Below are 24,411 nucleotides of genomic sequence, written 5' to 3'. Positions count from 1 at the left end.
CGAACATAAGGTAATGCATGATCGTTCAACCGTCGGCTTAGTTCCGCTAAAGCCACCTGACTACTAGTTTTTTGTAGCTCCTCACTCTTTAGGTACTCATGTGCCTTGCTAAACGCTGTGCCCAAATTCGCAAAGGACTTCCTGGCCATGTACTTGTTGAAGTCACTATCACACAGACTATTCATGAGAGCAATCACGGCTATTTCCTGCTGCAATTTTGGTATGGTGTTAGCCTCGTTGTTAAAACGCCTGAAGAATTCCCTTAACGACTCATCCTTTCTCTGTCTAACAGCCATAAGCTCTCCCGATGTTCTCTACCTGGTGGTGTTGCTGATATATTGTCCCGTAAACACTTCTACTAGAGTTTCAAAGCAATCAATGGAGCCGAGTTCCAAATTGGAGAACCAATCCAAGGCCGCCCTTGTCAAGGTCGTCAGAAAAACCTTGCACCACACCGCATCTGTGTCGGTGTAAAGCAGCATCTGGCTCTCAAAGGCCGCTATATACCTCTTGGGGTCTCCTTTGCCATCGTACGTGCATGACGGCATTTTTATCTTTTCCATCTGCTGATCGAGGATCCCCTGAGTAAATGGGGACTCTCTCGGCCTGACCACTGCCCTGGCCTCGTGCCTTAGCGGCCCACTACTAGCATCCTGCCGGTAAGATTCCGATTCTCCAAACCGCACTCCTTGAGGAGCTTGACGCTCTCGGTTCATCGACTCTGTCCTTGCCGAGGCTACCTCACGGGGTTGTCGAGGTGATTACGGTGCTACCTGGTTAAATTGACTTTCTAAATTAACAAATGCAGGCATAGACTGCACTCCTTCCCCCCTTATTCCACCAGCAACCGCTTCACCAACCTCCTTTCTCTTTCGAGATATCACGCGCATGACTTTGGCCGTTATTTCTAGCTCTTCAGGAGTTAACTCAGCTAGGGGGTCTAGGGTGAGTGCTCGAGGTTGTTCAGGTGTCATTGGCATGTTTGTTGGGTCATTTGGGATTAAGTGGGTCTCATCCTCCACCACAATCTCTGGTTAAGTGGTCATTACCTTACTTGCCCCGGTATTGAGGATATCGGTATCATAGATATGATTTTCGGTTTTCAGAATTACTGTGGTGTTTTGGTTGTTTCCTTCCATGACTGCTTGAGGTTCTTTGGACGATAAAATTTATTACTATCCCCTCCTTCTAGCGCCAATTTTTCCAGATTAACACTGGTACTATGAGTCTAGGGGTTGGTAAAGGTTTACCGTCCAATTTAGCACATGTACAGTCAGCACAAATTAGCTAACCCGGGGGATTATCCGGGGATAACCGCTCCGATGCTAAAGTTAGCAATCTGATAAGAAGAATGAAAGAGTAAGAAAGAGATAGAGTAAGAAAGAGATAGAGAGAGAGAGAGAGAAAAAAAAAACAAATTGTACCTTAATAATGAAATTAAACATGCTTGGGTATTTATAGAAAGATAGCCAAGCTGGTGCCACCTATCGATATAGGTGACAAGTTGACTTTGCTAACAGCAGGGGCCTACATGGTCGTTAGCAGCTCTCCACGTGGCCGAGACTATTTCTTAACGGTATCGGCAACTATCCCATACACAACCTCATACGTCACCCCTATTGATGGAGATGGTGACGTGGATTGGATGTTTCCGGCGATGAGAAAGTATCTAATGAGTTTTCCGACAAGGGGATGGTGAACCGGTGTCAGAAACGACATTGTTTGTTGGAGATGGTGAATGTAATTGACGGAGTGTCACTAATTTAATTAAGTTTAATCTTGGATGGTACCGTACGGAAGAAACATAATATTTGAATATCATATGAAAAAGCCAAAAGTTAAATGGTATCATATGGAAAATCCTTAAATAGTAAAAACTAGACTAACTACTAAGAGGACAGAAGAATGGGAAATGTGGCCCATAACTTTCACTTACCCCTACTTTATCTACTTGATAATAATTTTAATAAAACACAAACAATTTGGTTTTGACTGTAAAACAACCAATTAAACATAATTTGATTAATTTCTATGTTAAACGTAGAATTTTGTAAACTGCTAGCTTCTGACCAATTGACCAGATTGATAAATAAAAAATACCCCTAGCGACAATTTGGTAAAAAAAACTTCATCCGGAGACAATTTGGTAAAAAAAGCTAACCATATGTGACAATTTGGTAAAAATAATAAACTTCAACGACATTTAGACTAAAAAATCTAATTTTTTTCGACAAACTCTTTAAGAATCCTAATTTAATTTTTTTTTGTGTTATTAAATTTATTTTTCCCTTTTAAAATTTTAAATTAATATGCCATCTCCTTTTTATTTTGCTAAATTCCGATACCAAATTTATTTCCAACCCCCTTTCTAAAAACATTTCATTAGTAAAAGGTACGAAACTTAAGTGAAAATTGATACTTAACAAGGTTTTTTTTTTCTTGAAATTATTATTTCCATAAAAAGGGTTGGTAAAAAAAAACCACGAAAAACGAACTAATTTAAGTATTTGCGAGTAATTTGTCGGAAATTTTTGTATTTTTTGGGTTAAATGTCGCCTGAGATAATTTTATTTACTAAATTGTTGCTTAGGGTTAACTTTTTTTACCAAATTGTCGCCTAAGTTAATTTTTTTACCAAATTGTCACTAAGGGTCTTTTTTATTTACCGATTTGGCCAATAGCCGCTAGCTTCTACTAACTTTTATTCTAACCTGAAAGGATAACATCCAATAATTCAGCCCAATTACAAGCCCAAAAAAATCAAATCGAACTAACCCACAGGTAAATCGACCCACGTGCTAAACAAGCCTATTTCAACCCAACCCATGTTAACCTACTACGCGACTAACACAACCCAAAAAAGACTCAACTTTATGTACCAATCCAATATGAACATAAACTCATTTTGACCTAATCGTTTCAACCCAACCTGTTTATTTATGATAACTATGACCCGACTAAAATTGATATTGTGCAAAAATTAAAGGATGTACAATTTTATTGAAAACGATCTGGTGAAAACAGGTCCAATGGTCCATATGTGAGAATTCATACTTATATGAGAATTGATCTAAATTTAGAACATGTGAGTAAAAATTTAGAACATATGAGTTAAAATTTAAAACATGTGACTCAAATTAAAATTTAAAACATATGAGTAATAATTTAGAATATTTGTGTGAGTAATAATTTAGAACATCTGATTTAAGAATTAGAAGAAGTGATTAAAAATTTATAAAATTTGGTTTATGAAATTTAGAACATATGAGTAAAATTAGTAAAAGTTAGAACATCTGATTTAAGATTATGAACATGTGAATAAAAATTTAGAGCAATTGATATAAAATATAAAAAATGTAAGTAAAAAAATTTAGAGCATACGAGTAAAAATTAGAACATACGCTTTAAAATCTAGAACAGATAATTAAAAATCTTAGAACACACGTTTTAAAATTTAGAATATATAAATTAAAATTTAGAACATTTGATTTAATTTAGAACACCTGAGGAAAAGTTTAGAACATCAGATTTAAAATTTAGAACATAGGAGTAAAAATTTAGAACATAAAAAGTGTTCTCATATAAGAAAAATTCTCACATATAGAAAAAGTTCTCACAAGAGTCTTCCCCTATATATATATATATATATATATATATATATATATATATATATATATATATATATATATATATATATATATATATATATATATATATATATAGGTAAGAACTCCTCCTTATATAAGAACCCTTTCTTATGTAAGAAAACCTTATGTTCTAAACTTTTTTCTATGTTCTAATTTTTTTTTTCTACTTATGTTCTAAAGTTTTTCTTATATTCTAAATGTTTCCTACTTATGTTCCAAATTATTTGTTCTAATTTTTTTTTACTTATGTTATAAATTTGTTCCTATGTTCTAAATTTTTCCCAATGTTCTGAATTATTTTTTCATCTTATGTTATAAATTATTTCCTATGTTCAAAATTATTTTTCTTATGTTCTAAAATTTTGTTTTCTTATGTTCTAAATTTTTGCTATCTTCTAAATATTTTTTTCCCTATGTTCTAAATTTTTTCTGCTTATATTCTAAATTTTTTCCTATGTTCTAAGTTTTTTTCTATGTTTTAAATATAAATACCTCAAAATTACAGAAATGCCATTACTAATGGATCATTTTAGATGGTTAGATCATAACTAATAAAGGGTTGGGATTGGTTCTTATATAAGATTGGGTTTTTATATGAGTCTTCCTATATATATATATATATATATATATATATATATATATATATATATATATATATATATATATATATATATATATATATATATATATATATATATGAGAAGTTTCTTAAAATGAAAAGAATGAGAAAGGTGAAATGTGCAAAAGTTTTTCACTAAATGTGCTTTTTTCACTAAATATGCAAAATTTATTTTCTAAATAATAAAAGTTTGATTTTTTTGGAAAATTATAAAATGTGCACATTATGTTCAAAATTTATGCACATCGAATTTGGGTCAAAATTGCACATTTTGTTAAAAAAATTATATGCACATTTAGTACAAAAATTCTGTACATAAAATTCTTCTCCATCTTTCTCATTTTAAAGAACTTCTCATTTGACCCTTAAACTTTATATATATATATATATATATATATATATATATATATATATATATATATATATATATATATATATATATATATAGGGTTGGGATCCAATGAAAAGGATCTTATAATGAGAAGGATGAGAAGCAATCTTGATCGTACATATAAATCCAACGATGCACATTTCACCTCCGCAAAATGCACATTTAGCACAAAAAATATGCACACTTAATACAAAAGTTATGCACATTCAATTTTTACTTTCAATTTTCTTCTTAACTGCAACAATCTCTCTCTGTGATCTCTCTTCCCTCCATTAAAGCATTTAAAGTTCTAACATTTATTTTAAAGATAACAAAGGAAGTATTCATTGTTTTGAGATTCAAGAAGGGAATTTTCTTTATTACTCTTTCCTCCTCCTTTCTATTATTTGGGAGTAAACAGTTTGACAACTTTACAACATTGAGGTAATCAAATTCGAGTAGTCGTATCTTTTATATGAATCAAATACAAAAAATTTGTGAGCGTTAATATCTAATTAGTAGTAGATATTAGTCAATTTACTGCACATAAGAAGGTTTTTTGGAAAATATTCATTGAAAGGTTTAAAGTATTGAATCTCTCGAAGGAATCACCATTGATGCTAGCTTAAGTTCCAAATTGCTTAATATTCTTCAAAAATGTCATCGATTTCATGTACTACACTCATAATTTGGACTATATTTGTCATGGCTTTGCATATATAATTTGAGATTTATTGTAATGCTACTCGAACACCAGCAGCTAAAGACTCTCTTAGATGAAGGAATAAATGGACTAAATATCATGTATATTTTGAAGTAGATTCATGCATATTTAGTTCATAAATTATGCACAATGAATTGTAGGTTTCTTTCGATTGAACACACGTGTAGTATCTTAATATAGGTAGAGGATGAGAGAGTGACACAAGTAAGGTCCCTTTATGAATGAAGTAATGGAGTAAATATTAAGCATATTTAGAAGTAAAACTATGCACATTTTATTCAAAATTAATGCACATAAAATTCGAGTCAAAATATATTTGCACATTTAGTTTAAAAAATTTGTACATTCAGTACAAAATATATGCACATAAAATCCTTCTCATTATTTTAAGAAACTTCTCATTTGACCCTAAATCTATATATAAACAAACACATTTTATTACAAAAAAAAAAAAAAAAAAAAAAAAAAAAAAAAGACATTTTATTACAAAAAAAAAATATTTAAATAATAAATTGAATAAATAATCTAAAAATGAGATTTAATTTACTCACCTCAATTTTGAGGATTGTCAATCAACAAGTGAAACTGTCCGGTTTTAGTAGCCACGACTATAACGGTCACTGCTCAGAAGTTGTAAGTCAGAAATAATTAAAGTTAAATATAAATATAAATATAAATATAAATATAAATATACATACACAGCTAACAATATAATTTAATTAAACATGTAGGTTTAGAAATATTGTTTGTGGTTTAAAATCAGTTCTGCGAATACATAATCAGCAATAACAGATTCGCTCGCAAAAAATAACTGCTGGATAAACAGTGTAATTGTAATTATTGTCAAACGATCAAAAGATTTGCTGATATTGTTCAAACTCATTGTCATGAATTGATAAATTAAACATATAAGACATTTTGTCAGTAACGAATCTAGTTTTTTATGGGTGTGTTCAATCCACATGAACAAATTGTAATAAATAATTTATAAATTAACAAATTACGTGAAACTAAATTACGTGAAATCATGAGTAAGTCTCCATTAATATAGAAATTAACATTTAATATTAAATCGTAATAAAAAATATTAATACATTTTACTACTATTTTCTTAAAAAAAAAATTATACAATTAAGATCACACATATATGTTAGAGATAATTGATATCCCAAATATTACGCCTTCAATCAGTGAACAATAATCTATAATGTTAGAGTATTAATTGATTAGAATTTCAATCAATTAATTCTCTATAATTAACTCTACATGCTTTAATAATACTTGCCAAAAATTCTTTTAAAAAAAAATAATACTTGTCAAAAAAGACACATGTTGATTATTCTTAGTGTGATTTTTTCCTGTCATTTTTGTTGTTTTTCAACATTAAATTGATATGAATATATCATACAAAAGTTATAAAAAAAAATTATATAGTGTAATTAATGTTAATTTAAAAAATAATTATTGAAAATTATCATACATGGCATGGGACCTAACCTAGTAATAATATTATTAAAACTCAAAGGGATAACATGAAATCGTCATGTGCCTTTTCCTGAAAATGACTAGGTGCCACATGTGTATTATTTGTCATCCCATGTGTTGAGATCCTTCAGTTGGCTGTGAACAATTGTTTTGCTTGATTTACTTTTAAATAATAATCATCAATTTTCAATTGGATGTTTAGAGCAAAAATTAGTGCCTAATTTAATTTGGTAACTGATAGGCTTATTCCAATTTCCGACTAATTTAATAGCTTAACTGTTTAAATTTATTCCATTTAATTGTTATGCTTGATTTACTCTTCGTAATAATTATCAATCATCAATTGGAGCAAGGAATAGTGCCTAATTAATTTGGTAACTATTGGACTTATTCCAATTTTCGGATAATTTGGTGGTTTTATTGAATGATTAAACTAAATGGCAATGCTCATTTAAATTTGGTCTTTGTATTTTATGTTTTGTATTTTTTTTGGTCAAAACTTTAAATGGAAACCATTATTGTTCATGTCATTTTGTTTATTATAACGTTTGGCAAGTAATTGAGTCTTTCTTTTTTGTGTCTTTCTTTTTCGAATTGAGTCTAACACATGTGTCAAAACACATTGAATCACATAAGAGTCACACACGTGTCAAAACACATTGAGTCAACCTCAAGTCAGTCAATCACCTTAGGTCAACCCTAAACAAAAATAAAAAACACTAGCAAAGTCTTTTGGCAATCTTTTGATTTTACAGGATACAATCAGAAAAGCTCCTGTTCACAGCCAACCGAAGGATCTCAACAAACATCCAAGTATCATTCAAATCTCTTTGTTCAAAGACGCGTGGACATTTCTTTTCAAGCTCTTTTGCTCAGAGACGTGTGGGCATCCTATTTAAGCTCTTTTGTTCAGAGACACGTGGACATATCAAAAAGCTCTTTTGCTCAGAGACGCGTGGGCATATCATTCAAAGCTCTTTTGTTCAGAGACGCGTGGACATTCCTTTCAAGCTCTTTTGCTCAGAGACGCGTGGGCATATCATTCAAAGCTCTTTTGCTCAGAGACGCGTGGGCATCCTATCAAAGCTCCATTGTTCAGAGACGAGTGAACATTCCTCAAAAAGAAGCTCTTTTGTTTAGAGACGAGTGAACATCAACGACGACCAAGCACGACCACAACATCAACAACGGCAAGATGGCGTTCCCAAGCTTGCAGAGGGTTGTCACAAACAACTGAAGATGGCTTCAAGCGGAGTTATCTTCAACGACGTTCCCTAGCTTGTGGAGGGTTGTCACAAACAATTGAAGATGGCTTCAAGCGGAGTTATCTTCGACGACGTTCCCTAGCTGTGGAAGGTTGTCATAAATAGGAGGTGATTTCAAGCAAAGTTATCTTCGATCATATTCCCTAGGATGTGGAAGAAGGTCATAAAACAGCGGAAATTGAAGGCAACTGCAAGCGTGGTAGTCTTCAGGCGGTATCCCCTAGCTTGAGAAAGATCGTCAAACAAGATCGGTTACTCTAGAGACGTGTGCTCGACGGTGCAAGATACGCTTTTCTTAACTCTTTTATCTGTTTAACTAACACTAGTTTGCAGGTATCGGCGTTACAAGAATGATTTAGGATTGCAGAACGTTCTGAATCATTCTCCATCCCTATCGCTACTTTGACTTTCGTTTTCGAAACTTGCGTTTCTCCAAACTCAGTCAAAGTGGGGGCTTCTGTAGACACTCAAATGTGTCTCCCCAAAACCTAATCCAGTGATGAATACCTTTCACGTCATTTGATTATCGAACAAAGTGAAAGTATGGAAAGCCTAGTGATGAGGATGTTTTTATTAAAATATTTCTCTTTCTGTTTTCAAAAATATTTCTTTTCTTACTCTATTTATATAAAAATATCCAGTCCAATTTGGTTTAGTCCATGATAAGGGTCCAATAATAGTGTAATTGGATTGAGCTTGAAAAGAGCTTTCCAATGATATATTATAAGCCCAATTCCGATGAATTATAAGGAAGTTATGGATTAAATTAAATTAGGCCCAATGATCTAGAGGAGGGCCTATTAATTATTACTCCTAATGTAATTAGGATTGATTTTGATCTTCTAGGAATATCTAGAGGGTTCTCTTTAATTCTAATAAGATTAGGATTGATAATTATATTTTAAAAAGATGTTTTATTTTGAATAAAATATATTAAATCTGATTTTAAGTCTGCTTGGACGCAGAATTACCTTTAACCGATTTAAAAGGTGATTCCGCGTGTAAAAGCGCGTTGTACTTTTGAACCAGCGCGAGACGACAGAGTCGTCGCTTGGCGCTGACCTTCGTCGCCTGGCGATGAGCTTGTCGTCTAGCACTGACTCCTGTCGTTAGCGTCAGGAGGTATTTTATTCCGAATATGATTTTCTTTGATCCCGTGCTATTTTTCCTATAAATAGGGGTCGTATCTCCCCGTTTTCTACAATCTACAATTCACAATCATCTCTATCTCTATTCTCTTCTCTCTAAATCTAGAAGTTTTCTCTCTCTCTATTCTTTCCCTTTCCCAAAATTCCTCATACATTAAATCTAGACACACCTAGCCGAGATCGAAGTTGCCTTCGCCCTAGACGTGAAAGGTTTAATATTTTTGAGGGTTTATCCCCAAATTCCTATTTCAGTTATTTAATTTAATTGTTTGTTTTATCATTTTCCTTGAAGTTACTAACGCGTGTATTTTGTTATTAAAAAGAGATACGAGGCATCGAAGTAAGTAATTTAATTGTTTTATTGATCTCTTGATATAGAAATCATGCTTAGGTTATTTTGTTGATTCTTAGTATCATGTTAGGATGTTTTTGTTACTTTCTAGTATCATGTTTAGGGATAACAAAATTTCTAATATCATGTATATTATTATGATGCTTCCTATTTCTTTCTAATATCATGCTAGGGATAAAGCTTTGATCTTTAATGCTTAGTGACATGCTAGGGTTTGTTATTAATCTTGTTAGTATCATGCTTAGGATCTTGCTATTATTATTATGCTTTGAGATTGAGATTATTATTATGATGGTGATTGTTATTATGTTGCTTGGTATATTATTGTTATTGCTTGATCACGCCTTTTATGCATGTTTAAAGGGAATTTGTACTTGTAATCACGTTTAATAAGATAATTAATAATCTTGTTTAGGCTAATATGATTATAATTCAAGTGATCGCCAATAATAGTTTTGTTTGTGCATTAAATTCAACCAACATAGATTAAACAGGTTTAGGGTTAATCTATTAATTGTATGTTAGTCTGAAAGTGCACATGAATACGAGAAGAATAAAGTAGAGGCCTATTTAGGGCAGGTTCAATCTCTTTTAGGTTGGATTTGTACCTTCATCCCCGAACTTCCAGTCATGGTTCCAGACCTATTGGAGTTGACGATCTCATGGATCGTTAAGGGGTGTAACCTTCACCCTGTGAACGGTTTACAAGTTCCTAAAACTTATTGGCGACTCTTTTACTCTAGCTTCCTTCTCTTTGGACGCCGCCATGCTTAAGTGTATGATCACCGTGGGGCTCAAGTGTGGGATGCTTGAAATATTCCCTACAGGTATGTACATGTCTACTTCGTTGTAAGTAGTATCATATTTAGGTACCAAAAAGGAAAGAACTTAGTTTCATGTTTAGAGAACACTTGGATGGAAATTGTTTGGTTATACATTTAATTAATTCATGTGCTTATGTTTATGACACATGTTTTGGGGAATTGATTATGTTTGTATGGAATTATGGATGCAAGCATGTTGAATTATATTGGATTAATTGTTTGTATGGAATGTTGATACAAGCATGTTTTTATGGATTGGTTTATTAACCATATTTTGATTAATGAAGAATTGGAATTAAATGGTTTAAGTGGAATGAATTTATTAATTATTCCACAAGGTTATTATTATTTTATTTATTACTCAAGCATGACTTGTTAGTATGTTGAGTAAAAGTGGATTAAGCCGAAATGGCTAGGTGGGTTGACTATGTTCAACAATTTTGGATAATTTGGAGTTTAAAGGAACTAAAGGTCAATTTGTGATGTGATCACCATTGTACTAAATAAAATTAAAAGTGAATTGATGTATGATTGTTATGTATGGTCTACTTGAATGAGTCGGCTATTAATTAAATTGATAATCACGTAAAGTGAAATAAGGATGAGCAATAAAACTCTGGAAAGTGTGCACTTCTAGAGTATTGACAATTATGGGTTGGGGTACACGGTGGTAGCCCGTGGCTTTCCGAGGCTTGTTTGATCAACATGTCCTCTTCTCTTTTGGTATTTACATTTTTATTTTATAATGAAAGTTAGATGGGATCCTAGACTAACTTTGTGAGAATGGAGTCGCACCCATTTTTGCATTGCGCTAAACTTTTATTTTAAATGGTCAATTGGGACCAAAATGATTTGGTGGGTTGAACAACCTCGTCTATTGCTTACTCCAAATTAAATTAATCAAAATTGAATATAAAGAGTCAAGTGTTTGGAATTGGTTAGTAAGTATGTTGAGTCAATTGACTTGTCTAAGTGTGGAGTCTTGATTAATGAATTCGTGTTGTACGTTTATTTACTTTAATTAATTGAGCATGCTAGGTTTTGTACGTTGTAGCTTGTATGTACTCAGCTTTGCTGATTGTGTGTTTTGTGTGTGTTACTTTTGGTCATGGCCTTCGCCTTTCAATTACCCTGTGATGATCCAATTATTACACTTGTATTATCGGGGAGTATATTGCACAAGTTAGCTTGATGATGTGAAGTTTGGGGATTTGACATACGCATTGTCAAGGGATTGGTGTGATTGAGAGTATTCGTTCTTTGTGTTGAACTTATTTATGTTTTACTATTTTAATTATGTTTTGGGATTTTGAATATAGGTTTAGTTTTAATAGGGCCTTTATGGTTCCAATTTGTAAGCTTTGACTTATTGGTTTTCTAAATTATATTATTTTAAGATTTAAGTTGGATTTCCGCTGCGATACTTTGATAAAGCCTTAACGTTTTAACACGTGGCGGTAACATGCCAATGGTTCTCCTCTAATTTTTATTTAAAGTAAGTGATTTGGAAAAGGGAGAATTATTGGGGTGTTACAGAAACTTGCTGGCAACCACAAGCAAGCAGAAGAATATCCCTCACCACTCCACCAAAAGCGCATGGAGATGTAGTTCCCTTCTTCATATGATGAAAGAGCTTTAAGTTATCGGCTTCAAGAATGAAGTTCCTAAAACCAGCTTCCATTGCAATTTTCAAGCTCGATCTCATTGCAATTGCTTCACCTACATCAACCTCAACTCGTCCCTTCTCTGTCGAGCAGTAAATAACCACAGCCGCTCCCTCCGCATCCCTTAAAATACCCCCAATACCCAACAACTGCCCCTGGAAAGCTGCATCTGTATTTAGCTTGTACAAACCCGCAGCTCGAGCTTTCTATTTTGAGCTAAACTGCTGCTCCTGCTTTCCCATCTCACCCCTTACATTCGCCTCCTCGTACTCCCCCACCATGCCTACAGCCTTGTGTAAGATGTCAGGTTTCCATTTCTTTTTTTTTTTTCAAAAACCCACGCATTCCTCTTAAGCCAAAATCCCCAAGCCAAGCTCTAGAAATTATCCCACCATTTCTTTTCCTTGACTTTTACATACATTGCATTACACCATCCTCGAAAGCCATCAAACTCAACAGAATTTACATCTAAACGCAGAACAGAATGTCTCCAAATTGAGGTTACAATTGGGCAGAGGAGCAACATATGAGCAGTGGTTTCTTCACCCTCCCCACACATCGGGCAGCGATGATCCACATTCAAACCCCTTGCTACCAGCCTACTCAAGACAGGCAGCCCCTCCTTCACACTTCTCCATGCAAAGAGCTTGATCTTTGGAGGGATACCAGCACTCCAAATACTCTTCCAGTTGAAAGAGACATTGCCATTAGATGTAGATGCTTTACCCTTTTCCTCTTCTTCAACAAGAAGATTATAGCGCTTCTAACACTATAGAGACCATCATGCGATTGGTGCCAAGACCACCCATCCTCTTCTTCAAACATAGCTATGGGAATGCTGCAGATATTATCAATTTCTCCCTGTGAGAATAAACCAGCAAGCTTAGTCATATTCCACCTCTGATTTTCCCACAATTCATTCACATACCTTGGAACATCATCATCATCTCTTCTTGGTGACATAACACGGAAATTTGGAAGTTTTGGTACCCATGGGTCCTCCTAAATTCGAACATTGTTCCCCACACCAATTGTTTTCACAGCCCCTTTCTCAATCACATCTCTAGCACTTAAAATTGACCTCCATGTAAAACTCATGTTTGGGACAGCTTTTGCTTCAAAGAAAGTTGAGGACGGAAAATATTTACCCTTAAGCACTCGAGTCATAAGAGAATCCTTATTACTCAAAATTCTCCATGCTTGCTTTGCAAGCATGGCTTTGTTAAAAATTCTCATGTTTCTAAATCCCAAGCCTCCCTAATTTTTTGATCGAAGCATCTTGTCCCATCCAACCCAACTCATCTTCCTTTCATCACCCTTTTGCCCCCAAAAGAAAGACCTACACATTTTTTCTACCTCGTTTAAGATACTAACGGGGATAGAAAAACATTGCTTAGCATAAGTGGGAATAGCTTGTGCCATGGATTTTATGAGAATTTCCCTCCCGGCTTGAGATAGATAGCCACCTTTCCACCCTTTGAGCTTCTTCCAAACCCTATTCTGAATATTCTGGAAAATTTTCTTCTTAGAGCTTCCAATATAAGTCAAAAGGCCTAAGTATTTTTCATGTCCCTCGACGGCCTTAAAATCTAACTTCATCTGAAGCTTATTTCTCTTTTCAAGCTCAATGTTTCGGCTAAAGGACACCTCCGATTTTTCCATATTCAGTTTCTGACGCCACCTCATAGGTAGATAAGATATCAAGAACTTTATCTGCTTCCTCTTCACTAGCCCGAACAAATAACAAGCTATCATCAGCAAAAAATAGGTGAGAAATTGGGTCCACATGTCTTCCAATCTTGACCCCATGAATAAGCTTTTTCCTCTCTGCATCCCAAAGAAGAGCAGATAAACCCTCGGCACACATAATAAACAAGAAGGGGGATAACGGATCACCCTGCCGGAGCCCTCTACTCGGTCGAAAGACTCGAGAAGGCTGCCCATTCATAAGCACATCAAAAGAAGCCGATGATACACATCTCATAATACTCTGCACAAAAGGCTCCGAAAAACCAAATTTCAGCATCATTTTTTCCAGAAAAACCCATTCAACCCTGTCATAGGCCTTGCTCATATCTAATTTTAATCCCATATAACCTTTCTTTCAACTTTTCTTTTTTCGCAAAAAATGAAAACATTCATACGCCACTAAAATGTTGTCTGTGATCAGTCTACCCGGAACAAAGCCACTTTGAGATTCATTAATAATAAATGGTAGTATCTTTTTAAGTCTGTTTTCCAACACCTTCGACACAATCTTGTACAAAACATTACACGGAATTATAGGCTTATAATCAACAGGAGACTCACATTCTTTTTTTTTTTTTTTTCCGGAATTAAAACAATGTGCGTCTGATTAATACAACCTATATCACTACCATTATTTAAAATATTCAAAGTGTTTGCTACTACATCATTCCCAACAACATTCCAGAATTTTTGGAAAAAGATAGCGGACATACCATCGGGCTCAGGGGCTTTTGTAGGATGCATCTGAAAAAGCGCCTCACGCACTTCTTCACCAACAAAAGGAGCAGCAAGCTCTGCAAATTGATCCTCCAAGATTGCAGAATCAACTTTCTCGATCACACTTTCCATATCACATTGACCTCCAGATGAAAACAGGTCATCAAAATGGCGAACAAAGACCTCTGAAATTTGCTCTTCATCTTAAAAAATATTTTTAGCCGACCTCACTAATAAGCCTTACTTAACTTAGTGAAAAATGAATGAAATGAACCCCCGGATGAAGAAAAAATATCCCCTCCCTTTTACTAAAGGGGAGCCCCTATAGACGTAAAGACTTGACTTCACTGAACCGGCACTACTTGACATGGGCTTCAGTCATCATGCATTCGGCCTGGCTCCACTTTAACTTCTTGGATGTGATTTCTCGACTTTCTTTGGCTAGCTTTTGTATGAAAAAAGGTGGTGTTTTTATCACCATTTTTGAGCCAGTCCTATCTTCTCCGTTGCTTCCAGTAGAGCTCCTCCCTTCTCTCCAACTCATCCATTATATCATCCAAGGCCCTCATTTGTGCAATAGTCTCATCCGATTGTGCCTCTCCCATAAGACTCTCCATCATAGCTCTACAATCCTTCATCTCCTTCATAAAATCGCCAAATTTATTTCTGCTCCAAGCACTCAAATTTATCGATGTGTGAGCAATTTTAGAGCAGATATCCCCTCCCCAGCTCCATGCTTCCTTCAATATATCACCACATGTCTCATCTCTAAGCCACATTTCTTCAAATCTATATTTTTTCTGCTTTTTTTTCTTTTTTTATTTTCCCTACGCCTTCACTGATGCAAAGCAAGATGGGCAAATGATCTAATTTCCTCTTCGAAAAATGTGTCACAAACGAGGAGCCGGGAAAGATATCTTTCCAGTTTTTATTTGCCAAAAATCGGTCCAAGCGTTCATGAACATTACGCTCCCCACCTTGATTGTTTGTCCATGTGAAGCTGTGACCCACATTACCCAAGTCTTCCAAATTGCAAGAAGCTACTGCTTCTCTAAAAATGTCAGCTTCATCATTCCGAAAATCATTGCCCCCTTGTTTTTTGACATCAACATTAAGTTAAAGTCTCCCCCGCATACCCATGGCTTAGTTGGATCACCTTTTAGACTTTCCAATAAAGAACGAGACAAGTGCTTTTTCTCCGCTTCCGGGAAGCCATAAACACCAGTAAATCTCCACCCTTGCTTGCTTGATGATATTTTGACCCATGCGTCAATATGATTTAGAGAGTACGACTTCACCTCTACTACTATCGAGTCTTTCCATAAAAGAGCTAGCCCTCCACTACGTTTCCTTCCTTCCCCCATACAACTTACATCAAGCATATTATTAAACTTGAGCTTATTTTTAACTTTTTCCATCTCATGACTCTTCAACCTTGTTTTCGACAAGAAAATAATTTGGGGTTTTTCAAGAAAAGTGACATTTTTTACTAATAAATGTCAATTTCTAACATTACAATAGACATTAAATTATCAAAAAAAAATATTTACTTTTATTTTTTTTATATAAAATTTTAACGGGTGAATGAATGGGCCAGGTGATGGGTTGGATGTATATCATCCGAATACAACCCGATCTGTTATATTTTACCCATACTCATGGACTTGAATTTTTTTTTTTCCTTAATCCACCCCTCGTCCCCTCCATTTCTCTTCCCATCCTTTCCCTCCATCCAAACACACTGTTTAAGTGTAAATCGACATTTAACAGAGTTCTTCAATGGAATCCCTCAGTATGAATTTATGGGTGAAGCCAAACCCCAATTCTCAGTTCAACAATCGAATTTACTTATATAAAGAGAAGAAGAAGAAGATTAAAGTGGGAACCCAAGTAATTTCTGCTTTATCTTATCAAAAATTTGTAGACTTTGCTGTTGAAGAAACTAAGCGTCGTACCCATCTCATGCCTTCTCCTTTACAGGTTATTTCTTGCTTCCTCTTTGATTTTTCAATCATTTATTTTCTGGGTTTTAGTTGATATATCACAATTTCAATGGTATGTCAATTGTACAGTATGTTGATTATAAATTAATCTTTTATGTGTTAGAATTTCCCATGTATTAGAAAGATATTAGGAGTTACTGAAGGTCTGATCATTAAAGAAGGGTATGTTGTCATGTTATTGCCTATGATTCATCTGATTTGTGTGATGATTCATATGAAGTTGGTGTTTTGGGATTGCAGAGAGAATTGGTAGGTTGTGTTTGGTTTGGAGGAAACCATTTTGAGCTGGATATTTTTTTCGATTGGGAAGTATACGGTGATATTGTTTTCCTTTATTTGGTTCTATGATGGAATAGTTATGGAGAATAATAAGGGGTTATTGTTAAGCCCAGGAGAAAATCTACATGTGAGTGGTGTGTTGTCCCACATTGAAGAGTGTAGAAAGTGTTGGAAAGTGTATCCCACATTGAAGAAATAAGAAAGTTGTGTCTACTTTATAAGGCTAAAGGGCTACTCCCCTTATTGCCATATAGTTTTGAGATGGAACCTCCTTTGTCGTATAAAGTGGACAATTGTAACGGGTGTGGCCTAGGCACGTTTATCATGGTATCAGAGCCAAGTTGAGTTATGTTGTGATATGGGCCAGTATTATGGACAACTCACATGTGAGGGGGAGTGTTAAGCTTATGAGAAAATCCACATGTGAGTGGTGTGTTGTCCCACATTGAAGAATGTAGAAAGTGTTGGGAAGTGTATCCCACATTGAAGAAATAAGAAAGTTGTGTCCACTTTATAAGGCTAAAGGGCTACTCCCTTTATTGCCATATGGTTTTGAGGTGGAACCTCCTTTGTCGTATAAAGTGGACAGTTGTAACGGGTGTGGCCCACACCCGTTTATCAGTTATGGAGGGGATTGGGTGGTAATAGAGAAGAAGAGGAAGTTGAGGAATAGGGTCATTGGGAGTAAAATATGACATTCCTTTGCTAAGATTTCTAAAGGTAGGATTTGGGAACAATTATGCAGAAAAAACTAAATCCTAGGTATGCGAGATTGATAGATGAATTTAGGAAGGCAATCAATGAAACTTATCAACAAAACCCCCCTTTTTTTGTTTTTTTTTTTAGGGTTTTGATGTTTTGTTTCAAATTGTACCATCTTGTGGAGTGATTGCAATATTCATCATCAACTTCATTTAGAGGTCTAGAGGGATGAGGGTGTGTGTGTGTGTGTGTGTGTGTGTGTGTGTGGGAGGGGGGGGGGGGAGAGAAGGGCTTGACAATCATGCCATTTTGGAAATGGGAGTTTGGTTGTTGAATATTTAAGTCTGATATAGTTTGTATTTTTAATGGGAGGTGGTTTGTGATGCTTGTTTATTGGTCAGTTGGTATTAAATAAATTGGAACATGTGTTGTCCTGGAATATCTCACTGTAGTCTTCTTGATGGCTGTTTTGTTGATGCTTAGTCTATATTGCGTTGAGGTAGTTATTAATCTATCTCAAATGCTTCTAGGCCAAGCATCAAACCATATAACTCTACATCGTGGTTCATAAGGGAGGGAAATCCAAACTAGTTTGTCCAGTGTGCATCTTTTGTCATGCATGTGCTGATTGTGTTGGATTATTTTTGACTTTAATAGATTTCATCATCATCTGGTTGTAATAGACTTTCTGCTTCTAATTTTTTGTTTGTTCAATTCCTTTTTTTTAATTACCCAAATTATTGTTTGAGTGTCAACAGAAAAATTTTAGCCACATTGAAGCTATAGATGGAAAGGCCAACCTCAAGTTTCAATCTTTTGAAGATTCTAAAATTAGACTACTTCGCAGTATGCACATTGACGGGGGTGATTCACTGCAGGTATTTCTTCCTTTCTTTTTTGCCCCCCTAATACATACATTTTTATGGGTGAAAGGAAAAACTAATAAATGCTGATAGATAAATAATTGGCCATACCCAATCTGTTGTGTAGCTCTTCTGAAAGTCTTTATAAAAATGTGTGAATATGCTAATTCTACATACATTGAAAAGTATATGACACACATACCAGTTTAGTAGGTGCACCTATTGCTTCGAAGATGTCATTGTCTTTTGATTTCTTCAGCATTCATTGCCTTAGAAGTTAGAACGAACACATTGTATGGGGATTTTATTAGATACCAATTTAATAGGTAAACCTGTTTTAAGAAGACGTTAATGTCAATTGAATCACCAATATCTAATGCCTTTAAAAGAGCACTCTGTATGTCGATCTTGAATTTGTTTAATGATGATGACTGTGCATTAATCATCTCAATAAGATGACAAATTTACTAAGTTTGACTTTTATATAGCTCTTTGGCTGTATTGGAGAAAAGTCAGATCATGTATCATTTGTTTGGGTACAAAGTATTTTTGGAAGGCTAATGTTTTTCCCAACAAGATCCTGGCCTAGGAGTTATCAAACATCTATCTTTTGTTTGAGAAGAAAAATTCATCTGGAAGGATATTGTTTCTTAAACAAGATGATGGTACAGTAGGAAGTAGGCTCTATTTTGTCAGTCTGGGCCATATATAGGTGCAAAATCCATGTGATTGAAGTCTTACTTAGATATTCTGTATAGGAGCAAGCAAGGCTGCGGACAGTAGGTTTACATCATGGTTCCCTGTTTATTGAGCACCTTGTCCTGAAATTTTGACAGATATTCTGAAAATATTAAGTTCTCTAGCAGTTTAGAAGGTTCAATGTAGGTGCTATGTGTAAAAGTGTTCAGTTATTAGCCTGTAATTTTACTATTTCATGCATATTGCAGTTTTTAGCTACAAGGGATCATAATCTCACATATCATATTGGGGTCAAAAAACTATGTATTGAAGAAATAGTTGTGTGGATTACTGGATTAGCCATAGAGGAATTAGATTGGACTGGAGGAATCTGAGGTTAAAGATTTTCTCTACATTGTGATGGACTTGTAATGGCAGGGCATGAGTGTTTCGATTTTGGTACATTTTTATTTTTAATTTGTAAAGAAGCATGCTCATCTTTTGATGTCAAGAAAGGAATGTCTCCAAACAGTAGATACTTAAGATTTTATGCTACATAGGGGTATTTTGTTAAACAAGCTGAGCCAGATACATAAGAATGTAAGCTACATTGGGGTGTAATATGATTAGCTACTCCTATTGCCACAAAACATAGATAGATTCACCAAATGATAGTTTAGTTGCTAACTTATTACCCTGCCCTAGTTATGAAACTGCTCATAATCATCATAGAAAACATGGGATAATTACTCATGTTTGCATTATAAGCATGATCAAAACTTTAAATTTACCATTCAAACTAGTAATTAAAACATAATATTCTAAGATAAATGAACAATTGCACTATATTATTGCTACCAAATTGAGAAAAATTCAATGGCTAAAATCTAATATCAAGGATGAACTTGAAAAATGAAAAAGATCACTGAATTGAGCTTGAATATTGAAGAATTTGAACACTTGATGAACTTTCTCTCGCAAGTTATTTCTCTTTAAAATCTAAGGGTTGTCAACTTATCTTTCTAATTTTTTTCATTCAAAAAATCTGATGCAAAAATTGATGATGAATTAATCATTTTAATTACATTTAATAAGCTTAAAATATGACATCAAGATGTTGATCTTTGGACTTGCCACGGTCGCATTTGTGGTTACACCGAGCGTATCTCTAGGTATAAAGATCTGGGAACGAAGGGCATTGCGGGCATGCTCTTGATATACCACCAGCACACTCTCTATAAGCCATTGGCACGTCGCTGTGAATCCTGCAGGTGCCACATAGATGTTATCCAACATCTGACTTTTCTTATTCACACCTGCAGGCAGAGCAGGGCAAGGCACGGGTGTATAGTGCAGGCATTTTTTGATTTATTTCCGTTGCTAAATTCTTTTGATCACAAATAAGCAGGATAACCTGTGTATATAATGGATCATAATTGGTGGAGTTACCAACCTACTAAGGATAGCTGTTGGAATTGGAATAAAATTTGTGAAGTGAAAAATATTGAAAGTACTATGCTCTGATAGTGAGTTGAAAAAACTGTACCAGAATTGGCTGGCGATGCATTTCAGAGAAGAAAATGTACCAGAATTTGGAAATGAATGTTCTCAATTTACCTTGGACAAGGAGAGAATGGAACGGATTTTCTGTTCCAAACTCAAGTTCATTGATTGGCTGGCCATGCGTAAGAGATTGCAAACCAGGGAGAGTTTGATGAATATACCGGGTGTTGGAGAGCTGTGGAATCTCATAAACCCTTGTCTTTATCATGTAAATACAGCACTATAGCATGGAAGAGATACGAGTTGGCTGGGGATCAGATGCAGAACAAGTGATATATTACAGAGATGTTCAATTGGATCAGTAGAAGAGCAAGGGATGGAAGCTCCAAAAGGATGTAAATACAGCAGCAACTGGCGTTGTGGTTTACATAGTATGGCAGATCAGAAATGATTCCCTATGGAATCATAGAAGTTGGACAGTTAATCACTCTGCTCAAGACACACTGAGAGTGATAAAGGTAGTTTATTGTCTAGTAAACTGAAACTGAGGGATGAGCTGTGATTTTTGTGTTCGTAAATGATATGTGCTGATAATAGCTTGATCACTAATGTTTGGTCATGAGTCCAACCTAGTTTATTTTCTTATTGATTTTAGATCTTAGTTTGTATCCCTTTTGAATTTCAATAGTATTCTTGCTCTTGCACCCCCCCCCCCCCCCAAAAAAAAAAAAAAAAAAAGTACACTATGCTGGCCAAATAATTGACTTTTATTTCTTAACTTCCTACAATGCACATATACGTATTATTTATTTCAGCAAATTTTTGAAATTTCCACCTATCTTTTCTTTTTTACCATGACAATATTATATGCAGGTGTTGGACTTTGGCATCTTCCCAAAAGTTGCTTTCGACTTGCCTATATTTTGTGCCAACTTTTTCAGCAGCTCATCGATGAACATTATTGTATTGTAAGTTGTAGTTTGTACCCATTCCAATGTTGCTTCACTTGTGTGTGTGTTCATGTGTGTGGTTCTCTGCTGATGAATGTTCTCTTGCTTCCTTGGTTTATTTTTTACACATTATGTCTCACGTTTATGTTTATATCCCTTTTCTTTTATACGGTTGCATCAGGGATCTCAATCCGTTGTATGATGTCATTACTGATAGAGAATACAAAGAGAAGTATTACAAAAGTTTAATGCCTCTCAGCATTAAGTATGCTGAAGTAAGTTTGTATTTCTTCTACATTGCTAGATCAAGTCTTTGATGCTGTCATCTCCTAACCCATATTAAAATTCACTGATTTTAATTCAGATTATATGCAGCTTTTGCCATGGGGAGGAAAACTTACAGGTGAATCTTTGAGGTTTTTCTCACCAATAGTTATATGGACAAGATTTACTTCAAGCCAAGAGAAGCATGATATTCTATTTGACGCATTCAGTGACTATTACAAGGTAAATATCAACTTCTAGACTTATTGACTCAATTGCTCTGATATCTTGCATGAAATAACAGCAGAGACAATTAATCATATTTGTTAGCTGGTGATGTTTTAATCAATAGTTTACAACTTAATTGCTTTCATAGACCATAACTTCATAATCAATAGTTTACAACTTAACGTCATCTAATGCGCAGCTTTTAGAGAAATAACAATGCAAGACCACAAGTCGGAACCATGATCATATATGCAGCAGATTCTTGGGACTGTAATTGCTTTCTTTGGTCTTGCTAGTGACTTATCTGTTTATGTCGTTTGTTTTTGTCATTCAACCTTCCAAACTAGTTGTCCTTAGAAGATTGCCCCAAACCTAAACATTAGTTTCTTAAGAACTAAAACAAATTTATGCACATGGGCGGGCACAATTCTTGATGAGAGAGAGAGAGCAAGTGAGGTTGCAACTGGAAAATTATACCAAAATAAGTTATGGGGCAATATTAGGGACATCAATGTAGCATATGGGGCAATCTATTGACTGCATCATGGAGATCTTGTCAATTTGCTGAAATAATGGTAAAATGTTGTTGAGGAAGAAGTAGAAAGTGTAGATTGGTATTTATACCATGAATTAATGATTTTACTCAGTAGGACACAGGACACCATTCACAATTTCTTAAGATATGCTGTTGTCTCTGCAGACATGGCTTGACTTGATGGAACAGGCAGTGGAAGAGACTGCTGCTTCGCAAATTATGCTCAACAGTGAAGCACAACATAAATACCTTACCTGGAGAACAGAGAAGGTAAAAACATCTTCCTTTTTTTTTTTTTCCACCAGTATCATTTATTTTACTACGTATTAAGCTTTTGCAAAATGACTTTGATTAATCCTCAATATGTTATTTGTGAAATATAAACCTATATACTATACAATGAACTATTTTTGGTTGGGGATGGTTTATAGAGAGAAAATACTTCTACTGGGCTAAGAAAAGTTTTTGCTAAGGTGGAGAGTTTTTGTTCTCATTTGAGGAATGAATGCCACACTTTCTATGGCTGAACATCTATGTATTTATTGATAATATTTTCCATAATATCTTATTCCACGATTCCCACCATCCCAGTTTATAACATAATAAGCCTGACACTAACGTAACATATGCAATAGGATCCGGGGCATCCAATGCTGAAGAGATTGCTTGGGGAAGCAAAAGCAAGAGTATTTTCTTGAACTGATCTATTTTCTACTTATTCTCATTTGTAATATGTGTGTAATTTAAACTAAGACCTTATTTTTTTATGAACTTCTATTTCACAGGATTTGCTGAGGAGCTTTTTATTTAATGGAGTTGATGAACTAGGCAGTAAAACATTTCTGGACTACTTCCCCGAGTACAAGCTTGACGATGGAACCTTAAATGAGAAGCGCAGTATCATGGGGAAGTCTTTTGAGAACCGGCCATGGGATAGTAGAGGGGAACTCATTGATAAATGTTAGCTTAATTTAATATTTGGGCTCAAAAGGTTGGGATAAGATTTGAGTTTGCTATCGGCAACCTGATTCTGAACGTGATCTGCTGATCCTTGTTCTTAGCAGCGGCTTGCAAGTCTTATATTATGTATATGATGTGAACTCAATTTATTCACTTAATGCTCGTGATTTTTTTTCCCTGTTGGCTTCTCTTTAGATCAGAGCTTCTCTTAAGATACTTTTTGTTCTTGTATTACAGGTAGATTAAGTATTAATTTGTCTGTTAGGTGTCTTAGGACATTATGTTAGTGATAGAGCGGAAGAATGTTTAAAGAAATTTCCTTCTTCAATTACAAAAGTGCTGAATTACGAAAAAGCTTTTCATCTCTTCGCTTGATATAATGTGGTTTGAATCTTTTGGTTCTAGTTTGATTGAATCTTGACTACATTTTTGTGTAATTTATTTATACGGAAAATACTACAACATATTGTAAGATGTTTTTGAAGAGAGCAAAAAATTGTACAATAAATGACTTAAATTCATTATTTTGCTATTTACAACTAAGTGAAGTGAGTATTAGCTACTACTTCGTATATTGTAACATTATTGACAATTTGTTTATTTAATTGTACTCACATGTCTTACTTCGGCTTTATAGAATACAAAATATAAAATAATTGTGGTGTAACTGCCCTTAACTGACTTTTTTTTACACAGGAATGACTAAATTTCCCTTTGCAGGGAAGGGAGAAGGCTGTTTAGTATTGTCTGATTAGAGCAAAATAACATATTTTAAATGTTGTCCTGCATAAATTACTGTGGTATAAATGTATAAGCTTCATATGATACCCTAGGCTTTCCCAAAGTTATTTGTTTAGAGACGTACACCTTGTTCTCTTGATG

General features: G+C 34.6%; 1 protein-coding gene across 1 annotated transcript; it reads left to right on the top strand.

Annotated features, from left to right (window-relative positions):
- The first annotated feature begins 16,243 nt into the window (after positions 1-16,243).
- On the top strand, positions 16,244-23,981 carry LOC145582311 (phytochromobilin:ferredoxin oxidoreductase, chloroplastic-like). The gene is made up of 8 exons (XM_081639314.1): positions 16,244-16,544; positions 18,307-18,426; positions 21,466-21,560; positions 21,724-21,817; positions 21,918-22,049; positions 22,735-22,839; positions 23,205-23,255; positions 23,355-23,981. The coding sequence occupies exons 1-8, from the start codon at positions 16,344-16,346 to the stop codon at positions 23,532-23,534; spliced, it is 978 nt and encodes a 325-aa protein (XP_081495440.1). The 5' UTR covers positions 16,244-16,343; the 3' UTR covers positions 23,535-23,981.
- Positions 23,982-24,411: the final 430 nt, after the last annotated feature.

This window comes from Chenopodium album, chromosome 15, assembly GCF_948465745.1.
Source record: "Chenopodium album chromosome 15, dcCheAlbu1.1, whole genome shotgun sequence".
Lineage (NCBI taxonomy): Eukaryota > Viridiplantae > Streptophyta > Magnoliopsida > Caryophyllales > Amaranthaceae > Chenopodium > Chenopodium album.
The sequence above is the reverse complement of the archived record's forward strand: the minus strand, read 5'-3'. Positions and strand labels throughout refer to the sequence as shown.